This window comes from Gobius niger, assembly GCF_951799975.1.
Source record: "Gobius niger genome assembly, chromosome: 1".
In the NCBI taxonomy this organism is placed as follows: Eukaryota; Metazoa; Chordata; class Actinopteri; order Gobiiformes; family Gobiidae; genus Gobius; species Gobius niger.
In genome coordinates this window covers 26167976-26183042 of record NC_136852.1, presented here as the reverse complement: position 1 = coordinate 26183042, position 15067 = coordinate 26167976, and the positions used below count along the sequence as shown (strand labels likewise).

General features: G+C 42.7%; 1 protein-coding gene across 2 annotated transcripts in view; it reads right to left on the bottom strand.

The window, feature by feature from the left end:
* LOC306964987 (unconventional myosin-Ic-like) overlaps positions 1–15067 on the bottom strand; it is a 51886-nt gene that overhangs the window by 31977 nt on the left and 4842 nt on the right. The window contains exon 1 of one of the 2 annotated variants that reach the window (XM_079559173.1): positions 164–375. The exons of the other annotated variant lie outside the window; for it this stretch is intronic. Within the exon in view, the coding sequence (XP_079415299.1) occupies positions 164–181 (18 nt within the window). The 5' untranslated portion in view covers positions 182–375. Of the gene's footprint in view, positions 1–163; positions 376–15067 lie in introns of those variants that run through there. 2 annotated transcript variants of the gene reach the window in all.

Genomic DNA, 15067 nt, shown 5'->3' with positions numbered 1-15067 from the left:
GCCTCGCTCTCCCCAATCTGCCCTTGAAGCTCAGGAACATGCCGTCAAAGGTTTTTCCAGACTCAAATCAAATCACACATCGCCAGAAAGCCCTGCAATCATTCTGACAAACCCGCGCGCAGAAAAATCTCTAAAGAACCAAGAGTCCTCCATGCCGTCTTACCAGTGGTCTGTACTTCATGGCTGCTTCTCCGGCCACTCTGCTTTCCTCCCCCTCTTCTTTTCTTTTTTGCCTCGTAGATTAGATATCCCACCAGCTACGAGAACTCCTCCACACGCTCACGCCGACAAGTGTTTATTTTCAGACGTTGCCCGTGCTCCTTAGCTCCAGCTGCCCCATCGCCTCTGCCTCTCACGGCCCACTCACCTCTCTGGGCTCTCGGCTCCACAGTTGTCCAGCCTCTCCCCTCCCTCCCCTCAGAGGAAATAGTCCCTTGCAATGGGTGACACCAACTCACCCTCACCCCCCCCACACACACACACACTCCAAACTCACTTTCTCCAGTACAGCTCAGCAAAAGCAAGCTCCCCCCTTAAAAATGTACCACACTTCACTTCCGCCCCCTTTTTCTCAGCCCCTAAGAGGAGAGCGGGACAAGGGGAGGGCATGCGAAAAACATCTGGTCTTTTGAAACTTTAACATGGTCTGAAGCCTAGAGGGTAATGGGGCAATGAATTATGACTATGAATCCCAACTTTTACAAAAATCAAAGGAGTCACAAGCCGGGACAGATTTGCGCTGACCGTAAAACACTTCAACAGTGAAACATTTTATTAAACGTACCTCATCATTAGACATGGTCACATTATGTTGAAAGCAATGGGTGAATCACACGGGCCAGTGCCGCACCTCAAAGTCATCAGCATTGATCATCTCCTCCGTGAAGTCAACAGTGTTTAGAATAGGTCAAAGCTAGTGTCAGCAGTGCGCCATCGTGGGGCAATGAAAATATAGTTTGAAAGATGACCATATTGAAAAAAGTGTGAAAATTGGGACATAAATGAAAGGAAAACGAGGATGAAACAACAAAAAGGTGACAAGAAAGGCAATGAAAAAGTGGCAAAAATGTGATTAAAAAACCCACAAAAAAGGGACCAAAAAACGCTATGAAAAAGCGAGAAAAATATGACAAAATGCAATAAAAAAAGCAACAAGAACACAACAAAAAAGTCACAATACACTATGAAAAAGTGACAAATATGAGTCAAAAACGCAAAAAAAAAAAAAAAGCCCCAAAAAAGAAACAAGGGACTGACAAAAAAAAGCGTTGAAAAAGTGGCAAAAATGCAATGACAACATGGCAACAACGCAAGGAAAAAGATCCATTGAGATGAGTCTTGAAGGCCTTAGCTTTCAAATGAGGCGCTGGGCTGGATTGTAGGGTGCAATCTATCATTTTCATTTGTAGCCCCAACCCAGCTGCAAAACTGATGGCCATGTCACGTATTGACACCTCCTCAAATACTACGTATAGTATTGATCATCAGAATATCTTTTGGTTTTTACTACAGCACATTGTTTCTGTTCTTATATCGGTTATAATTCACGAGCTGCATTGTTTTCACAGTGACATAGAATCCGCAAAGCTTTGTTTTGGAGGCCGACAAACATCCTACAGACGTGCGCTTTCTTCCATCCGGGGCCGTCACTACAGTGAACCCTGAATCAGCTGCTGACGAGGAAAGTTTCAGCGTCTGAGCCACGAGGACGTAAACAAAGGCGGCGGATGAAAGGGGCGCGGGAGGACTCTGAAACAGGACGGTCCCGTCTGCTCCAGGACAGGCTCAGAGCTTCAAAGAGCCAACAGCAGGAAAAACCCGCTTTATAGGCCTCATTAGAAACAGCGCTCCTTCCTGTGGGTCCAGACCGACGACAGTAAAGACTCAACTGGTTGTGCCAGCTTTACATTTTTGTAATTTAGTACAAAAAATATGTAATTCTCCTCAAGCCCTGTCTATTGGTGTGTTGTGTTTTGTGACAGCCTGCCTTTTTGCTATTGAATGCTGAACTAGAGAGACTGGAGACAAATCATGACTTGCACAATGATTTGCTATTTGAGTAGGACTCTCTGGACTGGAACAGTGAGCACTGAGCAGGTGTAGGAGGCATTCATTACCACAGGAGAACAAGAGAGCTCAGTTTCCCCCTCCACACCGCCCTCTGCTGGACACTGAAACCTCATGAGCAGCTGTTAGGTTTGTGCTGAGGCGGCAAAATGACTGAACACAACCACCTTCAATTTGTCCTTGGTTTGCAGGCACTTCAAAATCCTCTTCCCACTTCGCTCTCACCATGTCATGCCTGGATGCAGCTCATTTCCAAAAAGAGATTTCATTCAGGAATGTTAAAAGGTTTGTGAATATGGACAAATCTATCAACTTATTTGTTTCTACGCAACTCTGCCTTGAACCCAGGGACTTTTAGGTAAAGTAACAACAAGCGGTCTTTTTGCCCACAATACAACAAAAAAAAAAAACATTTATCTGTATCCACGCAATTAAAGTAAAATAGGTTAATACCTCAATGAGTTTTACTGTATTTGAAATGTACTAGCATCAAAGCATGGTCCACAAGTGACTTTCCACCTCTGTAAGCAGAATCCTTCTCAGAGTCTGACTGTAGGAATCTGCCTAATGTTTTCCAGACGCTTTTGCTCCGAGTCCCACTGCTGTGCGATAATGCGGGACACGCTTCAGGAACATATGATACAGACCTGATAAGACCAGGGGGGGGAGGATTTTGGGGATCTTTGGAAACTGGACGCAAGGCTGGACTCGTGGTCGAAAAGACTCCTGATTAGACTAAGGTCTTTTTGGCCACGGAGCAGAGAGAGTGCGTGTAATGCGCCGGCTCACGCTGAGGCAGCATATTTGAGTTGGACTGAAGAGGAGGAGGAGGGCTCAGCTGGGACAGGTTAACCCCTTCTTGGGTATTCCAAGACAGTAAACGAGGGTTAACCTTGTGCATCGAAATAGCAATTCGATTGAGAATAACGTAGAATAATGTAGAATAAAATCTACGGTGACACTTTGTGATGTACTTTTGGAGTGATCGATTATCCTTACCAAGCAACTTTGCCCAGTTACGAGGGTCAGAGTTGATCAGTCTCAAGCCTGGATAAATAGTAAGTATGCAGCAAAATGAGTAAAATGAGTGAATGAGTAATTGACAAAACACTAAAATGTTGTAGGTGGTTCCTGAAAGGCGGATATTTCAAGTGATATTGCTGCTTTGAGCTTTGCAAGAGAACTGATAATATATTATATGATCTTATCATGGCCACACAGGGCCATAAACAGGCTGCTTAATCTCACTTTTATAACAGTAAAGATATAAATGATATCAAATTAAAGCACCATGATGCAGTGTAGCCATGGCAACAACACAAACAGTCATCCGTATCTCCTGTTTGACAAACATATGAGGCCAGTCAGGCAAAGGACAAGGGGCAATAAGGAAGTGGCTTACATGTGTCATCGATAAAACACACATATGACTTGAGCGAGTCATATGTGTAGGAGTAAAATGATAGAAATAGAAGCAAGATCCGCATGGAGACTCGAGTAAAAGCACGGCGACATAGCCTACTGTTGGGCAGAGTTGTGTGAATTAGGAAATTGTATTATCCATATATATAGGTATATATATATTATCATTTAGTTTTAACAAAGCCATTTTGTTTACATGTCCTTGTAGCTGGCGGTAACAGCTCATGTGTGTTTAGACTGCTCTCACTGACCGCTGCTGTACATGTGGCCTCGACTTCGTGGGAACCTCTGCTGGCCTCCCCCAAACCCTCCCTCTCTCTCCGCTTGCACTTCCTCCACCACCAACTCTGCTCAGATTTATCCATGATACTAATATAAAGGCATTTTCCACACGTACATTCCATACACCAGGCCTGGTAAGTGGAAAGGAACACTGAAAATAAATGCAAATGACATAAGCCACTGACTGCTGCAATCGAATTTCCACTGTATTGTTGGCTGAACCACGTCCGCTATGGGCATAACTCATACATACAATGATTCAAAACAGAACTGTACTAACAACACACATGCTAAGGTAAGATAGTAGGTACATTTCCAAGGCCCAAAGGTCATACAACTTATAGACTTCGGAATAGCACATATAAAATGTATATATATACTGTATATATATATGATGTTTCCAGCACTGCGGTATCACTTATCACAAACAACAGAATCGTCAGTAAATGTGACGATATTCAAAATCATTCAAATGTCCATTAAATGTACAGACCTAAAGCACAGTATTACAGTTGTGGCCAATTGACAGGATAGTATAGAACTGGTGGTTATCCTCACTTTTTGGTAACTATGCATTAATCCTTATCTATAGACTAGGACCACAAGATCAGAATAATACTGCAAATAAATTCAATACAATAAAATGTCATTGGTCGTTGGTCCTGAGATACTGCTCTTAACACTCACCAGGCATTGAAAGTACTTTTTTTACACAAACAGCATTGTAATCTGTAATTTTGATATTGTAGAGTCCTCATTAAACAGTAACCAGCCGATTGAGCCCAAGGTGGTCAAGGTGTTTGTGCATAATTCTCATTGTCCATACCTGCCATTGCAAAGCTAAGCAGCTCAATTAAGAAGAGACATTTTGCATTACACGTCTTCCCTATTTCGGTTTAGTTCTCGTCGGTCTGTGATAGAAGCCTCGGAATAACCCCTTCCTCGGGGGACCAGGTTTTGGACACGCGCCATTAACAACAGACTGTGAAACATTAGCGATTGCCGAGAGTGATGTGTCCACATTTGGGACGGGGCCTCTGTCCGCACCTCGGTTACATCCCACTGAGCACGCCTCGATTAAACACGGATCATTTACGAAGGTTTCAACACAGGACGTCCCAAAAGGAGACGGACTGACCCCCACGGCAACACCTCCCGGCATTAGCAAAGAGTGTTCAACTAAATATGATGATACAGAAGCCCGCGGAGTTTCATGACAGATTCAATTATCGTACACTGATATGGTCGAAAAGTGAACTTCTGACTCTTCCGTCACATTGATTGCACAGTGTCTATGATCATAACTGTGGAGATTAGAGATTAATGTGAGCAGTAAAGTTAAAGGTGCATTATGCAACTTTTCATGTGGGAAAAAAGTTGGTATTTGTGCGTATTTGACCTTGTGGTGACCCAGCGGCTGTATGAGTGGCCAGCATGATGAACTTACTTTCCATCACGGTGGTCTCTATGACATTCCAGGATCAATTGTTTATCAGGTTTTCTCTGACGGACCCTCTCACCAGAAAACATAAAAAACAATTGATCCTGGAGCGTCTTAGAGACCACCGTGCAAAGTAAAGCCATCATGCTGACCCCTCATACAGCCGCTGGGTCACTACAAGGTCAAATATGCATTTAATATATTTTTTAAAAAGTCCATATAAAAAAAAGTTGCCTTAAGCGCCGTTAACATAAAGAGCAAATCTTATTGCTTTTGGATACACGTGAAATCCGGATTAGAGGTCAACCGATATGGGTTTTTCTAAGGCCAATGCCGATTTTTGGGGGATTTTTATTGGCCGATGCCGATATGCTTGGCCAGTATTTTAGACTGATATTTTTCCAAATGTCTGGTCTATAATCCTGTAAAAACAAATACTTGGCCACTCCAGCAGCAGCAATTTGATTTTACTACTTTAGGGTGATCCAATCATAGCTTTTTGTCCCAGCTTTGATTAGCATTGGCATACTGTAGGTACCCGCGGTGTATTTTTGATCAAAAATACAATTACGGAGGTTATAACTAATTTCAAAATGGCATGTCCATATTCACTTTGGTCAAGTAAAACTAACTAACTAGTCAAACTTGTTGCGAACCAATTTTCATTGTGATGTTTCTCTGTTCCTCTGAGGCCTAGGAAGTTGGAATATCGGCCTGATATATCAACGGTCGAGCTCTAATCACAATTATATAATATATATTTACGTTCAGCTCTCGTGGGACAGTGGGAAAGATGATGGGAACATTTGAACCAAAGCACTTCATATCCTGTTTTTCATTTCTCATTTCTTACTATAACCAAAGGCCTTTTTTCAGCCGCTGCAAGAACGAAAACAACAAACTGGAATGTTCCACAGCGCAGCTTTAAAACTCTGCCATATCTTGTTTACACCCTTCCTTGTCATTTTACCAAAACACTGGCATTTTGGGACAATAACAAAGCCTCCGCCGCTAATCCATGTTGACGCTTCCCATTTTGAAAGCTTCGCCAGAAAATATTCCTTACACTTTTGACCCCTGCGCCGTGCCAGGTCGAGCACTGATACAAAAACCAGATGAGGAGGTCCGAACCTGAACCCGTTCCAGTCGCAAATCAAACTATAAATAAAAATCCTTAAATCAACAGAACGGAGTCTCGGAGATAACGGAGACCTAGACCAGACCGAGGTGCAGTCTGGATCTCCTCAGCTCGACTCACAGACCTAAAGTTAGAAAGTCCGCAGAGAAAACAAGATTACACAAAGAAGTAATTGCTACCTAAACTGATCAAAACGATAAGACCCGAGGTTTGGTGAGGCAATTGTGCGTTCTCCCTCATCCGATCAATGTGGAGCTGCGCATAGCTCCTCCTTTCATCAACCGCCCCAGACCCCAACGCAGAGGTGGTCCTGGGTCGGGACTGTACCCTGGTGTATGAATGGGTGTGGGAATGACTGAGTGTTTCCTTGATGGATAAGCACTTTGAATGTTCATGAGAGGTGGAAAAGGCGTAAGTCTGTTTTACCGGTTACCTTCCATCCTCTACCTGTAAGCTGCGCAGTTTGGGGACTGCGTTCCCCCAAAGGATCCGGCAAAGATTTGATCTGATATAATGGTGTTTAATGAGAGTGTTCTGGTAAATGCTTTTGGCCTGTTCCCCGAATCCATCACATCAGACCAAAAGTGTTCCTGAAACTACTAATTTACAAATTAAGCACTGCCGGTTGTGTTTAACAGACGTTGCACGCGATTTCAGAAACAACAAGGTCTTAGCTTTCAAATGAGGGACAGCACTGGCCTATAGGCGGTCAACAAAAAACGGCGTCAAAAAGAGCAGCAAAATTATGAACAACAACAAAAAACAGTTTAGATCAGTTTTGTAGGTCTTAGCTTTCAAATGTGGTTACAGTGGCCAATAGACTACAAGCTCCAGTCCAGAAGCTTTTAGATTTGGGTAAAGCTGAACTGTAGAAAATGCGCTCAGTTACAGTACATAACAATTACCACCACGAATACTGCTGCTTCAAATCTACACTCACTTACTTACAATTCTACTGCTTAGTTTCCTAGTGCAACGTTTTATCTTTTATTAAATAACCGTCTTCTTTATTACTGGCCTCCCTCACTGGCTAACGGTCGGCGGTAGTAACATATTTCAGATAAAAACAACTTGTTGGCACTGGTTTCACTTCAGTGTTTACAAAGCAGACACGGGATGGTTTACGGCTGAAGGGAGATGGGGGGAAACCTGGGACAAATGAGAGGAAAAATGAGGCGAAAAGCGAGATGTTAGTGTGGGGTGAGGTGATGTCAGCGGGGAAGAATGTGAGGGATGTGGGCGCAAACCAGAGCCAGGCGCAAAGAGGACTAAACTAAGGAATATTGTATCTGGAGATGGAGATGGCGGGCGTCTGTGAGCGGACGTGACACTAATGGGGCAGAAAGGGACAGAGCTTCAGCCCCGAACTTTTCAGCGAGTGAGTGTGGAAAACGGCGCCGCTTCCTCTTTCTCTCCCCACACACTCCATATACGGTCCTGCCCCTGGGCCCCGGCCACGCCCACTTTCCACTACTCGGGGCCAACTGGCATTTCCTACACAGGCTCCCATAGACACAATAATAATGCTTAAGGTTAGGAACAAGAGGCGAAGACATCTTTCTGGAGAGTAAAATAAAAAAATCATTTATATATTACATTAAAGATCCCCTAAGAACTAACAGGTATAAATGGCTTCAATATCGCAATATCAATATAGCACTAGAGCTGAAAAATGTAGCCTACTATACAGTGATTGGACTCTCAATATATAGTATGTTTCAAATGTCTTTTACATTTAAGGTAAAAATGAAACATGAACCGCTTAAGCCAGAAATCCCCAAGACTGCCCAAGACTGCCCAAGACTGCCCAAGACTGCGAAGATAAGATTATTGTAAATTGTAGCCACAGCTGCCCCTTGGGGTAGACTGACAGAAGCGAAACAACCAGTCTGTGCCATCGGCCACTCCGACAACCAACCCACCCACTCACATTCATTCTATTGTATATATTTTTAGCAGTAGGGGGCAAGCATTAGGAGAACATGCAAACTCCACACAGAAAGGCCCCATCCAGGTGGGAATCGAACCCGGGACCGTCTAGCTGTGACGTACGAGCGCTAACCACTGTGCCACCCATCACTTCACCCACATTATGCCGTCTCCATTCACACTAATGAGGCTGGTAGCAACAGGAAGGGCATCTGACAGTACAATCCTGCCATATCACTGTGGTACTGGATAGTTATTGCGACCACGCCAGAAAAAAGGAAAGAGCTTGTTCTTTTTATCAACATTTTTTCTGGTGAGATCAGGCTTGAATTATTCAGCAATTTTCTTTCTAACCCAGATGATTATGGTAAAAGCTCATGTCAGGAGGTCAACAAAGATAGTGAAAATTGAAAGCGGGTGAGAAATGTGGGTTATCTGAAAATGTCACAAAGTCCTTGAGGTGAGGTGAGGCGTTTATGAAGACTTGTATTTCAAAGCACATGGAAATGGATTGCATGACCATGAAGGTTGGCACCACCTCATCCAACATCTGACCGTCATCACCATTCGTTTATCGTACGGGGGCCTAATCTCAACGTTTTCCGCTCTTTTCCAAGCATCAAATCAGCAGACAGGAAGTGCCAGGAAGCAAACAGGAAATCCACTATTGGCCAATTGTTTTGGCTGAGCTTAGGCCTGAGAAATGTTACTTAATAAGTGGGTGTAAATCTGCGGTGAGAGATGCAAGACTTCCACTCTCTGATGTAATGTAGCCGGCCTAAACAACAGAAGAGCAGCAGGAGACGGGAGGAGACGGGAGGAGGCTGTATTTGACGAGGTGCACCGTGTCTCCAGTAATATTATTCGAGGATAATACAACTCAAGCAGAAATATAAGCGATTGCAGATGATGCTAATGTTGATTTGTTTAGTTTGAACTGCCTTATGCTCCAATTGATCCAATGATTAAAAAATTTAGTCCCTGCAGTGAGGTCCAGTGTAAATCAGCAGTGGCACACACAGATGCTGTCGGTCAAATATTTCGGGAGAGTGGTGAGAAAGGCAGAGGAGGGAGGGAGTGTTTTGGGGGATGAACACGGGCGAAAGGTTCCCATGTTTTGAGTTCTCTTTTTGACAAGTCTCCACCTGCCCCGGTGAGAAAAGTGCATGTCCAACTGCTTAGAAGACGCTCCTGGGCCAACGACAACATAAAAGAGAAAACAGTTCACAGACAAAATGCATGCGTAGTTTCTGCCAGGGGAATTAGTATTTCTGGTGCATACTTGTCCTGGTTCCAACATATCCGTAATCCAAATCGTACCTACAAGTAAATACAAGCAAAACAGTCTGTTCAAGAAGGTAATCATTTCTTCTTTTACCTCTCACCTCAGGTTATCTTAATGGCTAGTTATAATGATAATACTTTATTTTACTGCAGGGGCATAAAAACACTACGTAGAAAGATCTAATTTCAAAACGGCGCGGTGGCTCCTGCGACTCCTTTACCTGACTTCACTCTTGCATTCCTGCTCCCACGAAGGCGGCAGGAGCAGGAGTCTCCATGGTCTGCGGACATGTAGAGACAGGCTCCGCGCCGCAGTCACACACATGTACACTGTCAGCTGTCAGGGCACTGGGACAGGGAGGGTCCACAGGGGCAAGGTGCAGACAACAGGCACAATTGTTTCTATATGTGTGTTAAATATACAGTGCCTACATCCTGTTTTGTTCAATCCCAATACACCAGTTTAGAAATACTTCATATATGCTGCATAATGCTCAGCTAGTGTACCAAACATAATCCTCTTTTTCCCTCTCTGTTATCATCATTGAGTTTTTAGGCCACTATATTTACTTTTACTTTACATTTCAAAGAAGAGCCACATGTCTCTCGCTCTCCCAAATAATCAGTCCTCATTTTTCACATAGAATTGTCTAATATCTGTCCTAGGGCTAGCTTGCTGCACCAACGCCAACTGAGTCACGAAGAGGATGCGAGATGAGAGGAGTTGAAACCAGCCCGTGGAGACCCATCAGTTTCTTGTTAGCGGTGACAAATAACGTGGATTTATGTCTGAACAGTAAATCTCCGGAGAAGGCGCCTCCGCTCAAAGATAACCTTTCACAAGTTCACTCAAAAACAGACCCTTTTTGTTCATAACTTCATTACAACATATGAAGAAACTGCTCCTCGTTGATTTATGGCCAAAAGGGAAGAGGCTGTTGCAGAGGGATGACACCATCCTTATTGTGATTTATGTTGACTACAGCGATTACTTGTTGCTATTTCAACTATTTGCACTGAAAAGCAGATTGTTTTAAATCAACTTGGTCAATGATTTAATGCAATATCAACTTTCTTTCTCTTGTCAAAAGCATGCCCACAATGGAGTGAGGAGAAGGCGGGTTTAGTCCCATGTTACACACTGCAACAAATAAGCAAATCCTATAAATAATCCCTGAATGAAAAGTGAAACCAAGTCCTGCCTCTTCTCATCAGATCCATTCGTATTCAGTTACCATGATGTTGTAAAGGTTCAGCAGGGGCACATTGCAGATAATTTGGTTTATATCTGTGATCAGTGACCAAGTATTTCAACACAGCTGTGTGTGTTTCATGTGTTTCATGGCATGACAAGAATCTCTGCGGACATGCAGGCTCAACCAAACGAGGGCGCGGCAGGGAATGCTACCCTATAGATTTGAATGAACATGACTCCCAATAAATTACAGGCCAAGTCCATAAAAATGTACTTTGCATTTGTAGTCAACAGCTTAGACTGAGAGAGGTGACGTGATCAGCACTCACGGAGGGGAGCCGGATCCTTCAGGTGCTCAGGGTGATGTGACGATCATGACCGAGCGGCTCTTTTGAACGGCTCTTTAAGGTGAATAGAATAAAGTGTGCATTTTATCAATCCCGTCTTAGATATTGTGAGTTATCTGACTAGAGTTATTAAAATTTTCGATGAAAAAGAACCAGTCTTTTGAACGTCTCTTTGTAATGAACGGATCCCAAAGACTCAGCTCTCACAGCCACACATTTTGACGCCATCAATTTAAATCATTACACTGTCAAAACCCATGTAAAACTCCCGACCGGACAGGTCATGGCATGCAAAACATGCAACACTCTTTCATCAACACTTCCGTCAACTATATATTTCGTCAAAGTTTTCATCGTAAATTCATTTGCTGGCCAATTAATGACGATCCGATTTTTAATTAAGATCCCCATTACATACAACCAACAGTCAGTCATTTGCAGATGTTCATAAAATCATCTTCAAATAAAAACCTGCTCAATCAAAGAGCCTCAATCTTACGAGTATCTTGTCTTTCAACAACCAAATGAACCTTTTCAGGAACAGTTGTCTGCCCTCTCTGCCTCATCCCACCAGGAGCAGGGGACGCCTCACACATGACCCCCCTGCTCCCCTATAGACCAGCACCGTCCCGGGGCAGAGCTATGGGAGCTATGTCAGACACTTGGGCTTCCTCCTCAGGGTTTTATTAGGTTGGTATGTGCATGGCAGCTGTGGTAATGGCTGTGTGGGTATAAATAACTGCAAGATAAAGAGAAACATTTCAGACCGGATTGAGATCACAAAAATCTCAATACAAAGCGATTTTATGAGAGGTTTCAAAAGCAGCTCCCACACGCTTACTGCCGACGTTTTATAGCTGCGGAAAATCACTCGAGAGGTCAAACTTTAATGGGACGACCTTCACAGATTAACAAACACCGCTTCATCTGGGCGTAGTGTGGCACATGGAGGTCAAATGTGCGTGCTATAACTTACAGCTGAGAATGAATGGTTATCGGCATACAGGACTGAGTATTTTAACACAGGTGGAAAAAGTACTCAAGTAAAAAGGCACAAACTAAGCAGGTAACAAAGGCTGCAACTGCAAGCAATTACAAATACATACACACTACAATGACCAGAATAGAAAGCATATAAAAGGTAGCCAGAGTGATTATTTAAAAATGTGCAAATTGTTATTTTCCATTTAAACACAGCTGTTTAGTATGTATCAGGTCTAATCTGACACATGCTGTATGTTTGCATTCCTTTCAGGCCTATTTAGCTATGAGTGTTTTGATAAGGGTTCATATTTGTTTTTCATACTCCAACTGTCCAACACTGACTATTCAATTCTCAGTCGTAAATCTCCTTTGTCCTGAGCCCAAGCCGAGGCCACACCTGCTAATATTGTACGCACGTCTTTGAAGCTACAGCAAAGACATAGTTAAAGGTTAATATTTAACACAGTGACAGAGGTTCTGTGGTGTGATAGTTAGCTAAGGGTTGGGGCAAAAGAAAGTAACATCTCTAGAAATGCTTGAGAATAAAGTAAAAACCAACACTATGAATGCCCTTACAGGAACTGATCTTGAGGTGTGACACGCCCGGCAATTACCGAGACGTCTCACCACATACATAACACGTACATTTCCTGTGTTATTGACCACTGCTGCTACATGTGGCTGATTTTCATTCTGCGAGGGAAATCATCAGTGACTCCCCTCCATTCAGGACATTTGCTGATCGCGAAAATAATTTGACAATAAAGCTTTTTTTTTTTTGTTCTCAAAGGTGTATCAAAACATATTTGAGGGTTCCAGAGGGGCAGACGTTTCATACATAGGGGTGTAACGGTTCAGCTTTGTCAGTTTGGTTCACGGCGCAGGACCCACGGTTTGGTGCATCACGGTGCAAATGCGATATAAGTAATAAGTTGGTTTTGCAATAAAATTGCCTAAATAGGCAGTATTTTTCATCTCAGAATAAAATTGGCTATGCTTTCTAATTTTGCAACGCTGCTTTATAATAAATATGCCCTCACAGTGCAAAATAGAAAAGAAAATCGCACTGTTGTAAAGTAAAAATGCGCAGTGCACTGGATCAATCATTCACCATTCATTACAAAACGTGTGTTTTTGGAGGATGTAACTTTGAGTCTTGAGTGTCTGCAGGCTTCAGTTTAGCCGTAAGTGAAGATGACACAAACTGTACACGCCACGAAGATTAGAACTTAAATATTTTAGTGCATATTGTCAGACTCAAACGCTCAAACAGACATGAGATCAATGCATACGTTTGACAAGAGGAAATAACATCAGCATTGAACACTGTTTTCTGAAGGATCACTGCTTTATTAAGGATTACTAGCCTCTTGCAACACAGCCTGTCTCAATTTGGTTTTGGTTTTATTTGTCCATTTCTGTAAAGCCACTTTTCCTTTGCCAAAGTTTGGGGTCACCCAGGCCAGTTCTAGAGCTTCTCTAATCAGCAGTGCTGGAATAATTGGCAGAGGATTTTCTAATCATCTGTTCCCCTCTAACACGATTAGCTAACACAATGTACCATTAGAACACTGCGATGCCTCGGCACACCTCAGTAGGTATTCCATTAAAAATCACCCATTTCCAACTAGAATAGGCATTCACAACATGAACAATGTCTAGACTGTAGTTCTGATTAATTTAATGTCATCCTCATTGAAAAAAGCAGTGCTTTCCTTTAGAAAATAAGGACATTTTAAGTGACCCCAAACTTTTGAGCGGTTATATGTTCTACGGACCCGAAACATTTCACTAGAAGTCAGAATAATCTTGCAACGCAGAGTCAAGGGGCATTATGTTCTCAGAGGTGAAGTCCCGTCAGTCCTCACTGCAAACAGAGCAGCCTTTGTTACGTTTCATTAGAAATCCTACCCTCTCTCTTTGCTATTAATCATCCACGGTCTTTTTCTTAAGCCTGTTGCACTCCCAGTGTTTCAGCTCAGAGTGATGCAACCATGACACAAGTGCGGTCCGCCATTTCTACAACACACTGGGATTTGCCTTCAGTGGTTGACCTCAGCAAACACGACTCGGGTGTGTCCAAAACTGAGCCAGGTTAGGAAGCAGCGGGAAAATTACAGGTGTCAGTAGAGTGAAGTCACAGAGCAATCAGTAACCATTATATTGAAGAGAAAAGGTCTGAGTGTGAACCGTTGGTCAACATGATAAATTAAATGTCTAGTTATGATAATAACTCTAGCCCATAGAGGCCAATAAAGGTGTATTTGTTTCCATTTTAGTGTGGCTTTGTGGCGGCATTTACCCCTAAAAAGAGGAGACGGGTATGACGCTTTACTAGAAGTTCATAGTCGACAATTACTGCTATATAGGCTCATCTCAATAGGACAGTTCTTAAAATGAGCTTCTTTCTGCTTCGTTTGTAGTCATACAAGATTGTTGTCACCCAGAGAATTGATTTATGGAAGTTCCAAAAGAATCTAATTCGTCACACAGTAATCATAAAATCTCTCAACTTATAGAGCGCTTTTACCCAAAGTAGGGCTGGGTATCATTCAAAAAAACTACTACTTGTAAAAGCAGGCACTTAAAAAAAATAAAAATCTTTACAGACAAAGAAATTGTCCTTTATGGAATAAATTGACATCATATTGTTTTCTGGTTCTAAAGGACAAATTATAGGTATAGAGAAAAAAAAAGTATCATTCAGGTATTGGCATCGTCACTGCCAGTACTAAAAAAAAATGTAACAGTACCCAGAACTAACCCAAAGCGCTTTACAAAAAGGGACCACTCATTCACTCACCAGTGTACACAGACACTGGAAGCAAAGAGGGTGAAGTGTCTTGCCCAAGGACACAACGACAGTGTGACCTTCCGATCATGAGATGACCCGCTCTACCATCATAATTACAATTTTGTTTTGTTTCAGTAAAAACACCATTACATATTGTGCTAACATTACAAATCCTTAGGTACAT